Raw genomic sequence first — 23929 nt, 5'->3', positions numbered from 1 at the left:
TTAAGAACACTTGCTTTTCTTGCAGCGACCAGTGTTCATTCTCTAGAGCTGGCTCCCCATGGCCTTTAACTCCTGCTCTAAGGAGCAAAGCCTTCTTCGGGTCCCCAACGCTGGCTGGGCTAACGTGAGACCCTGTCTGACACAAAAATGGACCAAAAAGAAAGCATCCTGTCACTTTTGTGTAAAGGTTGGAAACTCCCAGGAAACAGCAATTATCTGTTAAAAATAAATAACACAATGCAGCCACTGTTGATGAGACCTAATTGACTAAGATCAGAGGGAAGGAAAAGAAGTCCTCCCCTATCAGTGGACTTGGGGAGGGGCATGCATGCAGAGGGTAGAGGAAGGGAGGGATTGGGATGGGAGGAGGGAGGGAACCACAGGGGGGATACAAAGTGAATAAAGTGTAATTAATAAAGAATTTAAAAAATAAATAAATAACATGTTATAAACCACTTCTCTTAGAGGCCCAAAGTTGAAAAATGCAAGTTTATTAGATTAGAAATCAAGGGAGAATTGGTATAATTATGATTACATGTAGAATCCAGCAGTTAGAAATGGTGTATATTTAGATCCAGCTTGAGGTTCTCAAAGCAAAGGTATCCTAAAAACCTAGTAATGCTCCAGGTTGCAGGCGCTCAGTGAACCAGATAGACCATTGTGTCGCCGACATCCACGCGCAGCCCATTCTCACTGAGGTGAACTTTCTTGCTCATTAGGTCCACGTGGAAAACAGCGTTCTCAGATATGAGTGTCTTCTCACTGTGCTCTCTCCCCAGGACTGGAACTCGTCGAGGCCCCAATAGAGGATCATCAAACCGCATCAGTTTCACTTTGGAAAGATCTACAGCAAAAAAGATCACCACTGTGAGTCTTTACATACAGTCGTTGACATAACCTGGTTGTAACAGCCAAACACACGCATTTTCATCAGATTCTTAGGACCCAGTGTCAGAAGCAAAGGTAGCACCTAGTAAACCTCACCCGCTTCCAGCTTCACACCTGAGCCAAAACAGTTATATTCTGTGTAACATATCTGGAATGCAAAACCAAGAAGGAGGAAGAACAGTGTCTTTTTAAGTGCCAACCTATGGTCTAAATCATCTTTACATGCTTTAATAAACCTTTGGGGCTCCTAGATGCACTCATCTTGGGAAAGGACTTTTTTTGAGCTATTTTTGGAGAAGTCACAATCACTGCGAGGAACAGTTAAACTGTTTCTTCTTTTTCTCCAAAGGTAAGAAGTGTTTGTAGCACAAGCTGGTGAGAATCAAGAAGAGGAGTGGGGAGATAAAGGGGCAACTTTGAGATGAGCTCTAATCTGACCTGTGTCTGGTCTACTGTAGCGCAAGACAGTAATGTGACTCCTGATTAAACAACACACACACACACACACACACACACACAAACAGCCCAAAACCAAACTATGAATAAAGTTATGATTTAACAATCAATTAAAAAAATTATTTAAGAAATGCTCAGACTTCTCAACATCAAACAAATTTTATTTTTATGGGGTAGGAAAACACTGACACAAATGCTCATTCTGGGTCTATGTCATTCTAAGCCTAGTGGGACCAGTTGTGCTTACCTGCCCCTCCCCAAAAGACATTTCTTATAGTACTACCAAGCTTTTCTAAAACAGATCACGGGGTGGTATGTGAGCTACATTCCCTTGTGGTGTCTCAGGACACAGCCTGGCTTTGTAAGGAATAAGAGATAAAGGAAGACATTATTGCAGCTGGCAGCCATACCCAGAGTACAGCCTTCCAGGCATTCTGGTCTCTCTGGGAAACAAAGACTGAAAGGTTGAAGTTTAGAGAAGAGCTCTCAGAGCTTACAGAGCAATTACCTGCATCAGCCATAAAAGCAAACCCTGCCTGGAAGTGTTCAGTCTCTGCAGAGACTATACATAGCCTGCTCCAAGACAAAGCACAAGCCCTGAAAACCAAAATAGGAGAGAGGCGGGCAGTCTCCACCACAGCCTTCGTCTTTCTTGGGTGGATACAATCACTGTAAGAGCTATTGTGATTTCACCTGTACATCGGTGGCACCAAATATTTTGCTATAGACATAGTAACAAGTTCTGCCAGCAGATTTTAGACATTCACTGCAGCTCTCTTTCTAACAGTCTTCCCCATCATTTCAACCAATTCTAATTCAAACTATTTCAAAGAAACCTTAACATTCAGCCAGGCTTCTAAGTGACAAAACACATTTGCTTTGATGTTTTGCCATGTAGTTGGTCATTACTGCCAATACATTTGTAGGCCTTTCTTCATGGCCTTCCTATCTATTCTTATCCTAGATCTCTCTCATCATATTCTTATCCTAGATCCCTCGTCACTACAAATGTTGAAATTTTAAGTTTGCAAATACATGAGACCTAAGGCACGTAGAGGAAAGATAAGAGTGACTGAAAGCCCGGGACTGGTAATATGAAATGGAGCCACCCACCCCACATTATCAGATCACATGTGGCGAGGGTGCCACCCTCCCCACGTTATCAGTTCACATGTGGCATGGGTGCAAGTGAGCTAATGTCATTCTCAGCAAGGGCTGCCCAGTGGCCTTTGTAGAGTGAAGTGGTGGTTTGAGTCACATTTGTCCTGGCCCTGTGTCATAATCACCCTCCATACAATTGGCACTAATTGGACCGCTTGCTTTCTACTGCTGCAGACAGTGTGAGGTGTGTTATTGAATTGAACTGCTTTTTTATCTCACATACTCAATATACACACATCAAAGCAACCCGAGAGCCTATGGAAAGTCTCAAGGTTAGATCTCATCTGTGAATTCTCATGCAGATGTAAATTTCAAACTTTGCTAATGTTTCTATCAATTTTTCCAAAATTCAGAGCAGATAGTAAGACCAAATTTAAAACACTGTGTGATATTATCCACAGCTGTTATGAGTAAAAAGATAGGAACTATGCCAGAGATTCCATGAGAAAAGACAACAGATAGAAAGCAATGCCAGCAGAATTCTGAAGAATTCTGTTAGTGCTCTAGGTATCTTTGATTAAAATGCTGGTTTAACATCTTTTTAAAAAAATATTACATTTATTTATATTGTGAGTGTGTACACACACATCTACCATAGCATGCATGTGTAAGTCAGAAGACAATTTGTAAAAGAAGTTTCTCTTCTTCCACCACACCATGGAGACCAAACTCAGGCCATCAGCTTGGCAACAAATGCCTTAACTCGCTGAGGCATCCATCTTATTGTGCCTGATTTAACACTTCATAATACATTTTCCTATGCAGATACACATCCCTCTAGTATACCACAACCTCAGCATAAGGACCCATGGGTCCACACAAAAACCCATTTTCTTTTAAAGCCACTCTAATATTTTTCAGGGCTACAAGTTCTTTCTACTACAAAATCTGAGTAAGACTGAACATAAGCCTCACAATATGAAGAGCAGAACATGGCTTCCTAGACACTCATTTTTCCAAATTTTCAAGTCCTGCTTACTTGTTTCAAAGGCATGTTGACCATTCTATAGTATTTCACTGACTAAGGAAGCATAATAAACGCCTAGACGGGCTGGAGAGATGACTGAGTGCTAAAGAAACTTGCTTCTTGCAGAAGGCCCGGGTCCAGTGCCAGTGCCCATGCTGAGTGGGTCGAAACTCCAGTTACAGGAGATCTTTTGACACCCCTTTCTGGCCTCCACAGACACCTGCACTGGTGCACATACATACACACGTACAATAAAAACCACAACTTTAAGAACGTGGATGAATCTTGGAAGGCTGTGTGTGTGTGTGTGTGTGTGTGTGTGTGTGGTACATGCACACATGTGGGCACATCACATGTGTATGTGGAGGCCAGAGGTCAACGCTGGGCGTCTTCCTCTATCACTGTCCATCTTACTGATTAAGAAAGGGTCTCGCTGTTTCAGCTAGATTGGCTAGCTTTCTGAAATCCATCTGTGTGCACACACCCCTAGGTATTGGGGTTACAGACATAGGTCACTGTACCTTGGTTTTGTTTGTTTGTTTGAATGTAGGTGCTGGGGATCCAAACTCAGTCCTTCATGTCTGCACAGCAAACACTTTACCAAGTAAGCCATCTCCCCACACCAATCTATGGGAGACATTTTGCTCAGTGAAGTAAGCTTAACAAGAAAGAAGAATAGCCTGGCAATGGTGGTGCACACCTCTAATGCCAGCACTGGGGAGGCAGAGGCAGATGGATCTCTAAGTTCAAGGGCCAGCCTAGTCTACAGAGTGAGTACCAGGGCAGCCTGAGGTACACAGAAAAAGCGCCTTGAAAAAACACAAAAAAAGAAAGCAAAAAAGGAAGAAAGGAAGAAAAAATACTGCTGGGGAAAGTAGTAATGCCAGCCATTCAGGAGACCAGGCAGAAAAAAATGCCAAAGTTAGGTCAGGGCTAGACATATCATGTCTTAACAAAAAAAAAAAAAAAAAAAAAAAAAACTTATTAATAAAAATGTTTCTAATCTTTAAAATAAAGTATAGATACACCAGACCTACTTCTGTGAAGTACCCAGAATAGGCAGACAGGTAGAGAGTGGTCACAGGGACTAGAAGGAAACAGGAAGAGACAATAGGTGAGTAGGTAGGCACAGGGCTTTGGTTTGGAATAAGAAAACTTCTGTAGCAGGACAATTTGAATGCACTCAGTGACCTGAAAAATGACTGTAACAGCCAAGCATGGCAGGCCACACTTATAATCCCAGCACTCAAGGCCAGCCTGAGCTACAGTGACCATCACAAACAAAAAAGAAAAAAAAAACTGGTACATTTTACATTTTATACTTATAAATTTTACTATAATTTAAACCCATGTTTACAAATAATAAAATTCCTTATGTAGTGCACTATGGCTAACGATAAACATGGTGAAACACAGTGGGCATTCTTCCCCTCAACACATTCTCCTCCACTTCAAAAGGCCCATCCAAACAGTATTTTCTCCGTAGGTGTGCCCACAGTTAGCACAGCTCGAGGTCTCACCTTGCCATGCCCTGACTGAACCTGCACTTTTCTCATGGACTCAGTAGTTTCTCCTTCCATCAGACAAGCGCTTCAATAGCTTAGCCCCTACCCTTTCACCACACGCAGCTCCTAATCAACAGTGCGCAGTGGAACCCTCAAAACAACCGACATTGTTCTTATGTACCACACCAGGCAGACACAGCATTTGTCCAAAAGACAGGAAGAAAACCACAGCAGAGCACAAGACACATTCGATAGTGAATTCAAGTTTTCTGTTTTAACAGGATGTCCACTCTGTATACAGTTCAGTAGGTCAGGTTACTATTGAGATTTATAAGTATCTTTAGTAAATGTTTATGCTGGGCTGGCGAGATGGCCCTGTAGGTAAAAACTCTTGTTGCCCAAGCCTGACAACATGAGCTTGACACAGCAAAGTTACCAAACTACCTAGCCGGGGCAAACAACCCCAAAGAATCTAGGCATCCAGTTCTGGGCCCCGTTCTCTTCCCATGGTATTACAGCACTGCCCTTAAGCAAGCTTTGTCTGTCCCTTCTACTTACAACTCATCAATACATGAGTGACTGCTAAGTGGGAATTTCAAGGAAACCATTTTACCTTTGATTCCTCGGTCCATTTTCATCAAGCGTCTGATTATGGAATCACAGCTATCTCCTTGCCTGATATCGATTTTGGTTGAGAAGTGGCCATTGGATGGCTGTGGATTTACTAACGAAACTGGTACACCAGGCTAGGAGAGTAAAAGTATAAGTTAGGACGTATCAAACTTGAATACTGCCAAAGACAACAGCAATTTCAATTACTACATTTCAATACTCACTAAATACGTTTCTAATTCTGTACTCTAGACATGAGCAGGACACAATGAAATATAGAAGAAAAATTGTGTAAGTTCATGTTTACACCCAGATGCCTTGGTAAGATGGAGTGCAACTGCATGTATCAATGTTGGTGACAGACCATAACAATAACCATACTTTCTCTCCTACAGGTCAGGCCCGGGAAGAAGCACTTTCTAAACATGACTTCCATAGCACCAAGGAGAATATTACAGCTGTATAAACAACACAACTTCACTTATTCATTTCTGCCACCCAAATGACTGCACTTCTGCAAGCCACACTGTGAGACAAGAGAATCATCACAAAATAATAAACTCAGAAGGTGTCCATGACTGTGATGACCTTACTCTTCCAAAATAGGCTGTTTTCAATTAAATGTGGTCAAAGTAACAACAATGCTACACCATCTCTGAGTCTATGGAATCGTAATTGTAGTCCAAATCTACAATGATTCTTGGAAGCTAAAGAGAATCTGTAAGATCTTTATACTTACACCAATAACAACCAAAAAATAAGAGGTAGGGGACAATTCCAACATTAAGATAATGCATCTGCCTGGTTTACACCAAAAAAGCAAAAAGCCTCGTGTAGCAGTTAAACAATGGGACATTTGAAAGCTTTGTCACTGTTTAAAATTCTTACCCACAGCTAGGTTGGGTTTTTTATTTTGTTTTCTTTCAATAAAAATCTGGTTGAGAACATCTTATTTTGTTTTTTTAAACTACAAATACCTAACTCTACCCAGGAATAAAGTAAGGATAACAAGCATTGCACAAGCCAGGCCATCAGGACACCTCCAGTCCAGCCCCACTTCTAACCCTTCATACTCAATTCCCTCCATATATCAATGATGGCTGTTACTGTAAGGACCTCCAAGTCTTTTCTAGGCCTAAGAGGCAACAATTCAATATGGCTTCTTCAACTTACTTCTGTTCTGAAGACATTAAGTGGCTTCCCAGGACAACAATCTTCCCTGACTTTATCTTCAGCTTCAGAGGCAAACTTGACTTCTATATGTTCCAGCTAAGTGGATGGAACCAAATGTTATCAGAGGCACTTAATACAACTGAGATGACTCACCACCTCATTTCATTAACAGCAGATGGTTTTCTCCATATAAAATAATCTGTACAATTGTATTGTTTTCCTTATAAATGTTAAATGAGATCTACAATGTTATCAACATTCATCCAAGCTGTCTCACGGCATTACTCCCTATACAGTCATGTGTAGAACTTTCTATATCAAGATCGGGCAAATACCCGCTACATAAAGAGGAAAGCCACATGAAAGCCTTCCACCTACAAAAGCAGACACTCCAAAGTTCATCATTTGAGAAGCTACAGAAGCAGAATTCCCAAGCATTCTTTATCTTGTTTTGGTACCCATTGTGCTGGTTATAAGAGGCCAGAATACTCAAGCAACTGATTTGCATCATAACTATGTACTTGGATATATTGTTACAAATAGAAACACAGCTTTAACTGTAAGTACTGAACATGCAGCCCAGGGCCCAAAGCATTGCTAGGCAACTGCTATCTGTCTGAGCTACATCTCCAGTCCCCAACAAGTATTTACTAAATACATGATTTACATTGAACCTGAACAAACTGTAGATCCTCAGTAGGTGCACCGTGCTGTGTACCTACTATGCACATGAAAGACCCAAACAGAGTTTCTGACCTACATGAATGTATATATATGAGCATTTAGAGATACACATAAATAGATGTCTACTAATCTTTAACTTCATGTTCAACAGGCTTAGCATACACGAGGCTCTGGGTACAGTAGCCAGCTACAAATGCAAAGTACTAATGAATAAAACAAATTTTCATGTAGAACTCTCCTTTAGCTCTGTGTTCCATGAAACAGTTCTCAGTCGCTCTAAACCTGCATGGTTTTTAGTGTCTTTGTTATCATTAGAATCACATTCTAGTTTTCTAAACAATATTCTAAAGCAAATTAGTTTTCCTTTTGCCTGAGCCTTAAGAGAAAGAATTTTTAGATTCTGTGTAAGTTGTCACTGAGAATATACTACATTTCAGTCTACAGAACTGCAGATTATAATTAAGCCAATTCTGTGACTCTGGGGTCTGAAGGTGGGACAACTCAGAATGTAGGAAGGCTTTTGAGGCATCTAGACACAAAGTGCCACTCTGTTGAGAGCTCTGGGTTTTCTTGTCTTGTGTGTGTATGCACATGCCAGGAATTCTCTTGACTGCTTTAAAGATAATCTAGGGGGATTCCTAGCCACATACAGACCATGTTTTATGTATAAGGCTTATAGACAAATAAGGTAACAGATCATTTTATTTGTAACTTTTATATCCATCTATTTTCATCTCAAAAACATTTATTAATTATTTTTGTATTTTGGTAAAAGTACTAAATATAGAAGATGAAGCTTATGAAAAGTATCCTAGCAGGCTACAGAGCTAGGCTGTGTTTTTATCAAAAACCACTGTAATCAACTACAATCCCTGGCCCTCTTACCTCAAGAGAACTGGTTAGGTAGACTATATTCTCCGTAAGTACTGCCTGCTCATCAAATTCCAACTGTAAATCCAAGACTCGAGGACCATTTTTCCCCATGTTTTCCTAATAGGAAAATGGTTTTGAAAAACAAAATCATATTAAAGACATGTTAAAAACAATCTATTTTTTCTAAGTAATCATTCTCTTGACTGATAAAGTCTTTACATTTCAGCAGGTAAAGGAAAGGCCTTTGACTCATGGGTCTCCCTTATCAATGTTTTCTTGTTAATGAAATCACTTGCTCAGAATAATTGCCATTTAAAATAAGATGAGATTTAAGGCAATATTGAAAAGACTAGAAGGCATGGGGTTTTTTACAGCTGTTTATTTAGATGACTTACTGTCAAGATCAAAATATGACTTATTTTACAGACTAAAAATCATTTTAAAAAGTATGAAATACTTTTTGAGCTGATAAATTTTTAAATTTTCCAAGATAACAAATATTAAAATTCCTAAAGATATTCCTGTAAAGCTTAAAGAAAAACTGACCCTGCCATTCTCTTTTTTTTTCTAGATATTGTCATTCTATAAAGGTATTCAGATAATCTTGTGATATTCAAAAACTAATTTATGTTTAAATTTCTTCAAATTACCTATTTGCTACTCACAGCATAACCTTAGTAGGCCAACTTCATCATCACGGCTACAGCTGTGTAATACAATGTGGTCCATTTATGGACATGGCCCCACAATACCCCTCCTGTCCAGTTTACCGTCCACAGTAGGTCAGCGCCTTTACACAGGGAGGCCAGCCACTGGGCCACACACACTGCAGGCGCTCCTCACCTGCCCTTCTCTCATGTGACACAGCACAGAGGCCACAGGCAGGTGCCAGTGCTGCTCTTAGCTTCTGTACTTATAGAAGCACAAGCCAAATAAACTCCCAGTGTTTATACAAACTATCCAGCTTTGGCCAGGGATGTCACTTGGTTGTAGGATGCCTGCCTAATGTCTACAAAGCACTACATCTAGCTGCCAACATCATAAAAATGGGAAAAGTATCCAGTCTGTGGTGCTCTATAATAGCAGCAGAAAATGAAGTAAGGCATCACCTAAGTTGTTTCTTTTTCCATAAAAGTACTAGAAAGCCAATTTCTTTAGGAACAGGCTCTCATGTAGCCCACGCTGATTTTCAACTTATTATGTACTTACTTGAAATTCTTATCCCCCTGCTTCCACTGCCTAAGTACTGGAATTATAAGTGTGCACCAAATCTGGCTTAATGCGGTGTTTACGGATCAGACCCACAGCTTTAAACTCTATCACGTGAGCCACATTCCCAGCCCAAGAAAGCTGTTTTCTCATTCCCAGATTCATCAATCATTTTCAACCTTTGCAAAACCATTAATTTTTTTTCTTGGCAAATCAAAAGCATTACTACTGTTGGACATGGTGACACACACCTTTAATCCCAGAATATGGAAGGAAGAAGCAGGAGGATCTGAGTTTGAGGACAGTCTGGTCTACAAAGTGAGTTCCAGGACAGCCAAAGACTACACAGAGAAGCCTTGACTCAGATAGGAAAAAAAAAAAGAGGCAGAGGCAGGCAGATCGCTGTGAGCTTAAGGACAACCTTATTGCAAGGAAAGTCCAGGCTAGCCAGGACTACATAGTGAGACTTGTCTCAAAAATTGAATCAATTAAAAAGAAAAGAAAAATCTGATACTGAGCTCAGAAATATCAACAGTCACAGATCTATCCACTAACCCAGATCTAACCACTATCACTGTAATTCATGCTACTCAGCTAAAGCTATAGAAATGTTCAAATGTGGTTCACGTCAAAGTAATGATGATGCCCTAACATCAGCTAAAACAGTGTATTTCTGCCCCAAAACTGGAAAGGAAGGAAAGCAGAGCATGGGAGTGATTCAATGCAGCAACTCTAGGCCTAATTTTCTTCTGGAATACATATTTTCACATATTCAGGTAAAAATATATTTTCACATATTTTCTAGAGGTAAATTCAAAATCTGACCATTCATGGCTCACAATTACTGAGTGAAAAGTGCTATTTTAGCATGTCACTGGGGAAGAATGTGCCCAAGCTTTTCCCTTTTCCTCTCCTGTCCTAGCTAGCCACTTCTCAAGTGGCCACACCTGTGGTCCACACTCACTTACCTTAATCATGGCAACAAATGGCATAACTTTCTTCATATATTTCTTCAGTTCTGGCAAACTGCCTAGTTCACTGGCAATGATTTTGTTATCAGGCAATTTTCCACCATTGGCCTAAAAATGGGGAGTAGGAGAGGGATGTAAGAAAAATATTTAAAAGGTGATGCAAGACCATGGGTATGCCTCAGGGACTGCCAGAAGGTGGCCTCAGCTAGCTGTTAGAGAAGGGTGTTGGGCCAGCATCATCAAGTGTAAGTTCAGTGTCTGATGCAGAAAGACCTTCCTCTCCGAATGGAAGAAGCATGCTTCTCAGTCCAAATGAGAAACAGTGTGGTATACTAAATATTTATCTTCCTTAATAAAAGCAGCCCCTCCTGGAGACAAGCTTACCTGGTGAACTCTTATAAAGAACTTGTCTTCAAGTTTAAAGATCTTAATTTCATTGGCCATATTAAAATGGAAAGCAATGCATTTCTTTTTATAAATTTTATTTATGTATTTATTTATTACAATTTATTTGCTTTGTATCCCTACTGCAGCCCCCACCCTCATCTCCTCACAGTCCTACCTACACACCCTATTCTCCTCCTATGCCCTTTCCCTAGTCCCCTGATAAGGGAGGACCTCCTCCCCTTCTATCTGACCCTAGCTTATCAGGTCTTATCAAGGTTGGCTGCGTTGTCTTCCTCTGTGGCCTAGCAAGGCTGCTCCCTTCCAGGGGGAGGTGATCAAAGAGACAGCCCCTGTTCCCATTACTAAGAAATCCACTTGGAAACTGAGCAGCCAATGGGCTTCCTTTGAACAGGGGGTCTGGGTCCTCTCCATGCATGGTCCTTAGTTGGAGTATCAGTCTCTGCAGGACCCCTAGGCCCAGGTATTTTGGCTCTGTTGTTCTCCTTGTGGAGTTCAGTTTTTTAATACTGGGACTTGAACCTAATTCCTCCCACATGCTAGGGGAGCACTCTGCAACTAGGCTTTGCCCCACTCCTTTTCTTTCTTTTTCTTTCTTTTCTTTTCTTTCTTTTTTTTTTTTTTTTTTTGTGGTTGTTGTTTTTAGAGACAGAGCTTCTCTGTGTAGCCTTGGCTGTCCTGGACTCACTCAGTAACTCACTCAGTAGACCAGGCTGGCCTTGAAGTCACAGAGATTCACCTGCCTCTGCCTCCCTGAGTGCTGGTATTACAGGTGTGTGCACCACTGCACCCCTGGGTGGTAACACATTTCTTATACGAAACATATGACTACTTTGGAAGAGATTTTTTTCTCTCCAATTCTGTCTGTGTGTGTCTGTGTATATATGTGCACATGAAAGCAGGTGCCATGAAAGTGAGAGGCATCAAATTCCCTTGGAGCCAGAGTTACAGGCAGTTTTGTGAGCTGCCTAAATTAGGTGCTGAGAATCAAACCCAGATGCTTGGCAAAAGCCATTTCTCTAGCCCTGAAATATGACTGCTTTTGAATAATTGAGGCTAAGAGCACTGGTTCTGAGTTCAATTTCCAGCAACCACATGGCAGCTCACAACCATTTATAAAGGGATCTGATGCCATCTTCTGGTGTGCAAAAATGCATACAGACAAAGCCCTAAGATACTTAAGTAAATAATTCTTTACTTTAAAAAAAAAAGAAAGAAAGAAAATGAAGAAAAAAAGATTCCCTAGAGTTTCTGACGCTAAAAATAGTATCATTTCTATCTATTCCAAAAAAAGAAAAAAACAAACCACTTATCATATATCACCAATGTTCAGGTACACATATGATGCATAGACATGCCTACATACAGGTAACATAGTTAAACTAATATGCATTTTCCATACTTTAATCATACACATAAAATAATTAAATATTTTTTTAAAAACAAATGTTAGAGCCAGGCAATGGTGGCTCACGCTTTGAATCCCAGCACTAAGACAGAGGTAGGCAGATCTAAGTTCGAAGGCCAGCCTGGTCTACTGAGCAAGTTCCAGGGCAGCCAGGACTACACAAAGAAACTCTGCCTTAAAAACAAACAACCAAACAAAAAGTTAAGGCAAAGAGTAGTGGCACACATTTAATCCCAACACTTGGGAGGCAGGGGCAGGCGAACCTCTGTAAACTTAAAGCCTATCTGGTCTACTAGCAAGCTCCTGACCAGTCAGAGCTACACAGTAAGACCCTGCCTCAAAAAAATAAAAATAAAAGAAAGAACAAAAAATCAGAAGTAAGTTAAACACTGGGCTTCCTATAACCAGAACTATCTCATTTCGTAGGTATTGACCTGACATCTTTAAGAGATTATCCCATGGATAATTATGCATCAATTTTTTAAATAGTAAAGAGCAAAGCTTCAATGTACTCCAAATGTTACAAAGCTGAGCCTTCATGAATCCAATCACTGTTAAAGTCACAATAAATTCAAAAGGTAAATTCTGTCCCTGTGCTTTATCATTTTAACTATACATGCAAAAGAATAAAAACATCTTTTAATTACAAACAACTACGTTCAGTGTATGGGTTTTTTGTTTTTGTTTGTTTTAAGAAAGCTTCAGAAATGTTGAAAATGGTAGTTTTCCTCTTGGCATCCATATATGAGCTACCGAAAATAAGAAAGGACACTCTCTGCCTGGAGAGAACTAAAAAGGGCCACCTGTCTGCTCCCTCCCCCATACTGCTAACCTTCTAAAACCAAACATATCCTAAGCAGACAACAGTACTAAGGGAAATTAGCATCACCTCAAAGTGGTTTCGCAGGACCGACAGGGTGACATGCTGCCAGAGAGGGTAGTTCTTTGCCACATAGATGGTGCAGTGTGAGGGCCTCTGTGGTAGCTGCTTGTCAGTCTTCTATACAGGAAAAGAAAGGAAAAACACAGGGTCTTGTGTAAACCAAAGGTGAGAACACTCAGTACCTAGACCATCACCCTTAACAGTTAGTATATACATGCTCCAGATCCTTAACAGTTAAAACAGACATACTCCAGACCCTTAACATTTAGTACATATATGCTCCAGACCTTTAAGTTAGAACATACATGCTTTAGAGCTATATCCACCATACGAAGAGTACTGCCCATTTTAATCACTTAATTTTCATGAGTTTGTTATCTTTTTTAAAACTGTTTAAAGGATGACCTCACCTTCCCTTTAGCTGGCATCATGTAATTCTTGAGCCGTAATCTAAGGTCATGTGCTACTTCCATAAGATACTGTGAGGAACGGATCAAGGATTCATCCACAGGACCTGCCACAGGCCATGAGGCATGCATAATTGAATCAGGCTTTAAAAGAAAAAACAAACAAGATTGTTGAGTGAGATTAAACAACACTTGCTTTCCAGGCCTTGCTTACAGTTTCACACCACAGCTGCCATCTGTACTCAAGTGCCCCAAGTTCAAACCTGACTACACATAGCACACTTCCACAGTCCCTGATCTAATGTTCCCTAGAACTCAAGCTGTGAAGTCTGACTCTACATTCTTAATTAGCATCCATTTGTACAAGCATATTAATACCCACACACATATGCTCACTTTCAAAGAAAATTATGTAATGCTAATTTGCCTAAATTTAATCATTATTATATAAATTATGCATGCTCTCTGTCTTTATCCTATTAATACACCCAATATTAAAAGCATGACTATTCGGCATATGGATCACTAGCACATTCTGCATTTGCTCACAGACTGAAAAACACTAACACCTGGCTAAAGAGGCTGGAAAGGAACACGAAACAGGCCAATATACTGATGTGTATATAAATACATATACACACACACATATATATACACATACATGTATATATATATATATACACACATATATATATGCCCTGTATGTACCAGTTTTATATACAACAAGAACATTTATATAAATATGCCCTTATATTTTTGTTTATAATCACACTGTTATGATATTTTTAAGTCTCTAAAATATTTCCACCTTTTTTAACCACTAGAAGAACAACGTTACATGCGTGCAATCAAATATACATCTGAACAGATACTCAAACACAGATAGGAATTAAGCAGTACACAATATACATAGGTTCACATTTTTACCAAATACAGGTTGTGTATGTACAAATGCAAATACAGTGTCTGTCTTGTATGGACCTTGTATAGAATTATGGTGTTGAATCTATTATTATTCGTGAACTTCTCATTAAATAATGACATTATCACAACACTTACTAAGACCAAAGCATGCTGCCGGGACATTTTAACCCAGTGACATACCTTTCCCAGCAGTGTCCAGATGTGCTCACACAAATGTGGACAGAATGGAGCCAGAAGGATTGTCTGAACTTCAATAAACTGGAACACGAGCTCTCTGTGCATCCCTTCTGTGGCCAGTTCACGGTATTTGTCTTTCGCAGCCTATACAAATATTTAAATGTTTTGTCATTTTCCTCATCTTTAAAAAAGATGACAAATTCAGTTTCTTGGTTTTAATCTATTAAGGATTAGTCTTTTAAAAATTATTATAAACACTTCAATTTATTTTTTAAACTCTACAACACAAAAACAATCTCTTATCGAGAGAACATTAAGTCTTTATATCAATAATTCTCAAGCAAGAAGGCTAGGAAGCTGAGTAGCAAGAGTACATGTCTAGCACATGAAAGGCCCTGGATTTAAAATAAACCAGAAAGTTGTTTCAATTTTCCTGACTTCAAGAAAAAAAAAAATCAGAATATTTGGAGTTTCTGAAACAGGGTTTTTACTATGTGTCCTAGGCTTGCCCTGTCTCCATTTTTATGAGCACACTCTTTGACCCAGGCTAACCTCAAACTCACAGAAATCTTCTTGCCTTAGTCTTCCAAGTACTAGGATTACCAGCACAAGCCCACCATGCTCAGAGTTCTCTCTCTCTCTCTCTCTCTCTCTCTCTCTCTCTCTCTCTCTTTGGCAATGTTAAGGCATTTTCATGTCAGTGAGACATAAAGCTACATCTCTTTTCTAAGCGGTGCCCAAAGCAACATTTACATAAAGGGGTATGAATACAATGTTTCTCTGCTCAGCATTTGGCCCTATTTAACCACATCTGAAAAGAGAGTTACATAAATCCCAACAATGACATTTTACAGACCTGATTGAATAAAGCTACACCTGGCCCTTGACATGCCTAACTTGGAAAAATACTGACACCTTGTGGAAAAACTCAGAAAGCATTTGCTTTCCTGGTGATGGCAATTAATTACACATTTGCCTTTGTATTTATCAATTTAAAATGCTTTTGTGCAGCAGGACACAGTGACACATGCCTAAGTGGAAAAAGATCTCTCCTTAATGCATATGAGTAAAAAATAAGAACAGAATTTTCTATCTAAATAGATACCACAGACACAATGTCAAAGAAACCTACTTTAAAATCACAATTTATCAGAAAGCTTATCAGAAACTCGTTGAAGATTCTCAGTCTACACTATAGACATGCAATTATTTCATGGCAAAAAGAAAAAGAAGGAAATCTACCATGTTAGTGCTTACATGTTTTAGACACCAAAAGAATAGCATACCTGAAACTCAAAAAACCCTGTTTTCAAAGCTTCTTTAAACATCATCTTTTCATAGTTTTGATCTGTTTTTATAATTCCTGCATTCATTTCACTATTGAATAGGGAAAGAAAATCTATTCAGTTTAAAGGCAACTATATATCTTATGTATTTCATAATATTATGGTATGCTTACATTTAAATGACATATTTATGTATTATGTATCTGTCACACAGACCAATAACCAGCAAAATGAATATGACACCAAAAGCATTACAAGTTGTTCAATACAAGGACCAAGGAGATGGCTCAGTGAGCGTTTGCTATACAAGCATGAGGGCTTGAGTTCCAATGCCAAGATCCCAACTGACGCCAGATGATGCAGTACACTTCTGCAATAACAGCGCACCAAGGGAAGAGGGGAAGCCAAGACAGGAGAATCCCAGGAACCCCCCAGTCCTGCTGGCCTGGCTTACAAAGCAGACCCTGTCTCAAACAAGGTGAAGGTAAGACCAATGCCTGAGGCTGTTTTCTCTTACACACACAGTCTTTTTAAATTTTTGGTTTTAAGAAAATTGCCCAATACAAAACTGCTTTGTCCTCCTTAAAACTGTAAGTCTATTTATCTACCCACTTGTATGCAATGTCAGTTTTCACTATTTATTCAGGCTCCTATTTATATGATAACACACCCAACAGTGTTTTGTTGTTTGGTTTCTTGGTGGAGCTGGGCATGGTGGCCTGTAATCCAGGTACTTGGATGGTTGAGGCAGGAGTGTATTAAGTTCAAGGCCAGCCTAGGGTAGTGTGAGACCCTGTCTCCCCAACACTTCCTCAATGAAAACATTGTTAGTAATGCTTAAACACACTACAAAAATCACCTAACTAAAGTGGTACCTGGGATTTACAGGCGTCGCACGGAAAGTATGGGTACCCGCTGTTAGAAGCTCATCTCTCCCCACCCAATTTCATTTAACCTGACCTGGCCCTGATCTCTTTCATCTCTTGTCTCTGATCTACATATACTGTACTTCAAATGCCACACCTTCCCAGGGACTCTATGTTTTCTCCTTTCCCTGCAAGACTAGTGTCTATTTTTTTTTCCCAAGAAACCCAGACTTCCTATGCTTCCCGAGTCTTCCTTACACCCATTACTGAATTCACAGTTAGTACTGCTTTGTCTTTCCAGCAAGTCTTACTCATTTTTGTAGCACTAGCACTGAGGATTCCTCCCAGCACAAGGCCAATGAATATCTTGAACATTTTTTTAGAAGGTATTTCTCATTTGCTCTTATTTTTCCTGTCACCATTTTATCCTACTGTAATGGGAGACGGTTAGGGAAAGGTAATGCAGAGAGGTTTACAAGATGCAGACAACTTCATATTCCACGTCTCCTATTAATACATCAAGGCATTTAATGAAAAAGTGCTAAGCCTCCACTTTTACATCTCTAATGCTGAGGCAGCTACGCTCTTACTGCATGAGGCTGTGTTAAGGAGAGTAACATCAAGTGCCCAGCATAGGGAGGCCCTCAACAATAGCAACTATTTCTATTATTTAACTTATCTTAGAAAAAAAGGAAAACAGACACCCTAAAAACCAGACACCCATGGCACAGCGCTAGCCCAGGATTACCTGGCAAACACACGATCATTGAATGAGTTGGCAGGTCCACTTCTGAGGCTGCTGCAATTGGCAAGCATTTCTTTAACCCACTCTACCCACGTGTACAGACGAAGGATACCTGCATCTGCCATGGCTTCCACAAAGTTGGCATCTTCAACAGTGTCACCAGCATCAGCCAGAGCCAGGCGCATCCCTGAAAGAAAACAAAGTGGGTCACTTAAAAACACAGCTACTGACAGGGCGGTGGTGCCACACGCCTTTAATCCCAGCACATGGGAAGCTGGCACTTGTGAGTGAAGAGGCCAGCCTGGTCACCACAGAGAAACTCTGTCTTATATATGAATATGTATATATATTTGGTTTTACATTTTTTTATTTTTATTTTCATTTATATAAGGTATATATATATATATATATATATATATATGGCCAGGCAAGCAACTGTAATCCCAGCACTTTGAACCTAGAAGCAGAAGTTCTTGGCCACATAGAAAATTTAAAGCCATTCCAAGCTATATAAGATAATGTCTCAAAAGAGACAAAATTAAAAAAAAAAAATCCACTCAAATTGTAGGGAAAATTGTGCATCCAGTTGGGTACACTGCAGTCCTTACATATAATTTAGAAAGTAATAAATGTTATATGTGATTGTCCTGGATCAACAGCATAACTAAGACTCTCAACTCTTTCTCAGAGCTGAGGATCGAACCCAGGGCCTTGCACTCTACCACTGAGCTAAATCCCCAACCCTGACTCTCAACTCTTAAGGTACTGTTTTATCCTTTGTATCACATTTGTATTATTTGAATGTGTTTGTATCAGTTCACACACATTTAGCACATGTTAAGAAGATAATGATGCTGAGGCATGGTTTTTGCTATGAGCAGTGAAACACCCAACTAAGGCCGAGCCACCAGGAATAACAGTGTCTGTGGGAGGAGTCCCAGGAGAGAGTCTTCTTTGATGTTGAATGGGATAGGATGCCTGCTAGATGAGTGGGGTCCATGTAAACACTGGAGATAGCCTGAAAACAGTTAAAGGTTTAGAGGGAGTTTTGCAGCCTTTAAGTAAGGTTAGTGTACAAGGTCAAGACTGTGTTGGCAGCAGTGGCAGAGGTTGCCTGGACTCTGCTGTGCGTACTTAGAAATGCATCTGAGGCCAAGATGGCAGCCAAGCAGGAAGCTGTTTATATCAAGGAGCAATTGCAACAAGAGAGATGTGGCAGCATCCTCTGAGCTAGCCTCTGATCTGGCATGTAAATTAGAGGATGAGATAAAGGTGCTGGCTTGCCACTTCTTGGGAGACAGAAGAAAGTCAGATCTTTGCTCAAAAGCCCTTCCTTGGTTCTCAGAACTTAGAACCCATGGGAAGATTCAGAGTGAAGAGGAAGAGTAAGAGCAATAAAGATAACCCTCAAGTCAACCTTTAGTAGAAAAAGAGGAAATCTGTAAACTGGAGGCCAGATAGGGGCATTAACAATGGTCCAATGCAAGAAATTAGTGTGATCAGCAAATACTCCATACTTGAAGGACTGAAATCAGGGAAGATTTTTCAAACAAGCAATGGCAGAGCCTGTCTCAGCGTTGCTTGTGAAGGTGCAGACACTGGAGTAGATGGATCAGTCTGACTTCTGTGGAGGCAGAAGTGAGTAATGAAACTTCCCATTCCTCCTTAGAGCAAAGGCTACATAACCTGTGACAGTATGAGGGAAATTGGTCCCTGGTGAACTGGCTTATGAAAGCCATTAGAAACACTTGGTTATCTCTATCTAAAGTTCCCATAAATTTGAAGAATTACAGAACCACAGAGGAGGGACAGACACTATTGAGGGAACTAGGAATAAGAGGAGCTGTGTCTGAACTCTAGTTCACTGGGCCAGATAGAACTGTGTTCACAGGAGTTAAAGAAAAGGTTGACTGAGCATGGACCTCACAGCTGGTATGAAGCCCAGTCGTTCGGTGACAGAAGATCGTTTATAACGTAGGAAAGACTTTCACAGCAGTCAGTGACTTAGACAGCATGTAAAGAATGTCTGTAAAGTAAAAGAACAAGTTAGAGGAAATAAGAAAAGGGTAAAGCAATAGGAAGAGGTCTGTCAGGGTTACTCAAAGACAATGTGGCAAGATTTGTGTTGAGCTGGAATCCTAAGGAAAAAGTTGATAGAAGCCAAACTATGTGCTAAGGAGTTTGTCTAAAGCCTGAGGAGCAGTTCACAGGGGGGGAAAAATTCCATGATACAACAAAACAAGTAAAGAAGACCAAACCTGTCCCAAGGGTGGATAATTATCCTCCCAGACTAGAGAAGAAAAAGGTTTTCCTAGGAGTATAGATGGCTTGCTCAGTCAGGAACTCCCCCAACAGCTAGGTGTAGTGATTGGAGAGGATACAAGCCACTATGCCAACCTGGAGCCACTCTTCCCAAGGAAGCCAGCAAGTATAGCAGGGTCACATTCGCCTTTAGCCCCCAAGTCAGTCTGAGCAGATCAAGTCAGGCCCACTGAGTTTATCAGGTGTGGAGAAACCCTTCCAGGAAGGCTTCATGGAGAGCTCCAGGATATGGACATACAGTGTCTCAGAGTGACTATGGACTGGAGGGAGATAATTAAGTCAGCATCTCTTATCCATGCTTGGCACCCAACCTTGATCTGGGGAGCGAGCAACTGATCCAAATGGACAGAACCTTTCCATGCTGACTTAGACCCTCTTTCCCTGTGACTTTAGTATCTTCTTAGTTGTGAACTTCTGGGCTTACCTGACGCTTGCTGAGGACAGACAACAACAGACTTTCAGAGTGCTGCACCGAGGTCTTCTTGTTACAGGACAATGGCTCAGGATGTTGCCTTGTCCTGCCTAGCCTCTGGAAAATGTTTTGTTATACACATGCTATAATGCTATCTGAGTGTTTTGCAGATTTGGAGAGACAACAAGGTATAATGCATAGTACTTCTAAATACTTTGTTACCCAATCAGGGCTGGGTTAATTAAAAGAAAAAAGATCCAACCAGTTCCGCTGCTGGCTGGCTTTTGTACTGACAGAGGGGACAATGCAGGCTACTGGTAGAGAACTGTCTCCAACATTCCTGCTCGGTTATGGGCCCTGTGTGCTAAAATACCAACATGCTAGGCAAGATGTGCCTGCTTGCACAACAGTGGCTCAGCTGTCATGGGTGAGACCAACAGCCTTCCATTTGGCGTTAAGGTCTGTTCCAAAAGAATATATTCATGTCTGCTATTGTAAGCCAGGACAAAACCTGTGACTGGAAAGGTCATAAGTCCTAATGAGAAAGCATTCTGTTTTTACTAGATGGATGAGATGTGCCTGTCAAACAATGATGTTTGTACAGATTTGAACAAACATGTATGTTTACACTCACAAATCACTGTTTTTATTAGCCTCAACTCATAACCACTGGTGAAGCTTCTAAGAATTCAGGAGACTCATCCACAAGTTTGTGAGCCAGCTAGTCTGAAGCATACAGAGTAGAGAAATAAGACTTTGCCTCAAAGCAAGGTGGAGAGAGAATACACTCCAAAAAGCTGTCATCTGTTCACTGTAAACAATGTTGTGGAGGGGAAAAGAAAGCTGTCATCTGACTTATACAGTACGGTTGTGCTCACACTCACACATACATCATACATAGATGCACAAAAAAATAAACATCTTTAAAGTCTCTAAACACATTGAGTTTTTTCTTAAACAGATTATATCAGCAATTCTCATGTTTTAACTTGATGTGCTGCTTATCAACAAAGATAACCTGGGTATTTAAATTTGTGTTAAAAGCAAAAGAACGGACTCCAAGATGGCAGCCACCAGTGTGCAGTGTTTCTGAAGGGCAGAAGAGCCAAAACTCCAAAACCGGTGAGTGAAATGGGCATCTGAAGCTAGAGCATCAACTTTGAGGCTTCCCAGGCAAGAGGGGACAACCTGTGAGCTGGGACAGATGAGATCCAGCACCCCTACCTCCCATTGGACATCCTGGGGTCTGAGAGTACAAACTATCAACCTCCTGCACTTTCGGCTGCACCTTCCCTGGCTCCTGCTGACAGGAGGGGGCCGGCCATAACAGGGACTCCTTACTCTAATGGCCAAACAGAGGACCCAAATCTGAGAGTAGAAAACTTGGGCTCTCTTAGCTTACCGAATACACCTGTGAGTGAGTTCACAGGCCCTCTGTGCTTCCCACATACGCCTACAAGTGAGTGCTTCTTCAAGAGTGCATACAGAGCCCCAGATCCACGGTCCCTCCACACTAGCAGCCAGACATTAGATCCCTCCCATCCACACACCTGCTGTGGATAATATAGAGATCCCTTGGACAGCTTCTCAACATTGAAGCCCCTGTTCTATGGGTCTCCTGGTGGAGTTCAGGCAAATAATTCCTGAAACCAAGATGGCACAGCCCAGACAGATCTGAGCACTTGGAGCACTATATTGAGACAGGTCTATGAGCCACTGAGCCATTCAGCGCATTCACAGTGCGCATGAGCACTGTGCCAGCATCACAACCTGCGCTCGCTTGCATTTCTCCCTCTCACTTCACCCTTCCAGGCAGGCACACCTCCACACACACCCCTGCCTTTGCACACTTGAGCCTGCAACCTTAATCCCTTAGCTGCATCTGAAACACCAACACCCACTCTCAAACTGGTGGACCTCCCTCAACTTCCTGAAGAATACTCCAGACTCCAGAGACAGACGGATGGATGCAGTCTGCAGTACAGGCTCCAGGAACAAACAGCAAAGGCTACTGACCAGCAGATGGCTAGAGGCAGGCGTAAGAACACGCCCAACAAAAATCAGGACATCATGGCTTCACCAGCAACCCCCTGAAGCAATGGATATTTTAATCCATCGGAAACACAGGAAAATGATTTTAAAGCTAGGTTTACCCAGTTATTAGAGGCACGTAAAGAGGAAACGAACAAAACTCTTCTCATCAGAAACTATAAAAGCCAGAAGGGCCTGGGCAGACTTTAAGAGACCACAGATGCCAACCCAGACTACTATACCCTGAAAAGCTTTCAATCAACATAGATGGAGAAAACAAAATATTCCATGACAAAACTAAATTTATGCAATATCTGCACAGCAAACCAGCCCTACAGAAGATACTAGAAGGAAAACTCCAATCCAATGAAAACAACTTCACCCAAGAAAACATAGCATACAGATAATATCCCAACAAAAATTAAAAGAAAACAAGCACACAAAAACACTATCACCACCAACTTCACAATAAAAGGAACTAACATTCATTGGTCACTATTACCTATCAACATCAATGGACTCAACTCTCCAATAAAAAGACACAGACTAACAGAATGGTTGCCGAAACAGGATCCAACATTCTGCTACATCCAAGCAACATACTTTTGCAACAAAGGCAGACACTACCTCAGAGTAAAAGGCTGGTAAAAGGTTTTCCAAGCAAATGGACTCAGAAAACAAGCTGGAGTAGCTATCCTAATATCTAATAAAATAGACTTTAAAGCAAAATTATTCAAAAAGGTAAAGAGGGATGACACTTCATTCTCATCAAAGGAAAAATCCACCAGGAGTACATTACAATTCTGAATATCTATGCTCCAAACACAAGAGCACCTGCATTCATAAATGAAACATAATTAAAGCTCAAATCACACATCAATCACAACATCTTAATAGGTGGGAGACTTCAACACTCCACTCTCACCAAGGGACAAATCATCTAGACAGAAGCTAAATAGGGAAATAATGACATTTACAGAGGTCCTAAATCAAATGGACCTAATAGATGTCTACAGAACTTTTCAGCCAAACTCAAAAGAGTATTCCTTCTTCTCAGTACCCCACAGAACCTTCTCCAAAATTGACCATATGCTCCGACACAAAGCAAGCCTTAGCAGATTCAAGAAGACTGAAAAAATCCCTTGTATCCTATCAGACCACCATGGCCTAAAACTAGACTTCAACAACAACAGAAATAACAAAAAGCCTACACATGCATGGAAACGAAACAACGCTTTACTCAATGACAGCTGGATCAGGGAAGAAATAAAAAAAGAAATTAAAAGCTTCCTAAAAATTCAATGAAAATGATGGCATAATTTATAGGACAACTTACAGGATACAATGAAAACAGTGCTAAGAGGAAAGTTCATAGCACTAAGTGCTTTCAAAAAAAAGTTTGAGACATCCCATACAAGCAGCTTAATGGCACACCTGAAAGCCCTAAAAAAAAAAAAAAAAAAAACAGAAGCAGACACACCCAAGAGGAGTAGATGGTTGGAAATAATCAAACTCAGGGCTGAAATCAATAAATTAGAAACAAATAAAACAATTCAAAGAATCA

General features: G+C 40.6%; 1 protein-coding gene across 1 annotated transcript in view; it reads right to left on the bottom strand.

The window, feature by feature from the left end:
• Positions 1–475: 475 nt before the first annotated feature.
• The window catches only part of Lars1 (leucyl-tRNA synthetase 1), a 59326-nt gene continuing 35872 nt past the window's right edge, over positions 476–23929 (bottom strand). Inside the window, exons 23-32 of the mRNA XM_021650734.2 lie at positions 17604–17787; positions 15990–16080; positions 14707–14847; positions 13606–13746; positions 13202–13312; positions 10497–10607; positions 8332–8436; positions 6763–6858; positions 5591–5723; positions 476–844 (exon numbers count right to left, since the gene is read on the bottom strand). Of these exons, the coding sequence (XP_021506409.1) occupies positions 639–844; positions 5591–5723; positions 6763–6858; positions 8332–8436; positions 10497–10607; positions 13202–13312; positions 13606–13746; positions 14707–14847; positions 15990–16080; positions 17604–17787 (1319 nt within the window). The 3' untranslated portion in view covers positions 476–638. The remainder of the gene's footprint in view (positions 845–5590; positions 5724–6762; positions 6859–8331; positions 8437–10496; positions 10608–13201; positions 13313–13605; positions 13747–14706; positions 14848–15989; positions 16081–17603; positions 17788–23929) is intronic.

This window comes from Meriones unguiculatus, chromosome 2 (genome assembly GCF_030254825.1).
Source record: "Meriones unguiculatus strain TT.TT164.6M chromosome 2, Bangor_MerUng_6.1, whole genome shotgun sequence".
Lineage (NCBI taxonomy): Eukaryota > Metazoa > Chordata > Mammalia > Rodentia > Muridae > Meriones > Meriones unguiculatus.
The sequence above is the reverse complement of the archived record's forward strand: the minus strand, read 5'-3'. Positions and strand labels throughout refer to the sequence as shown.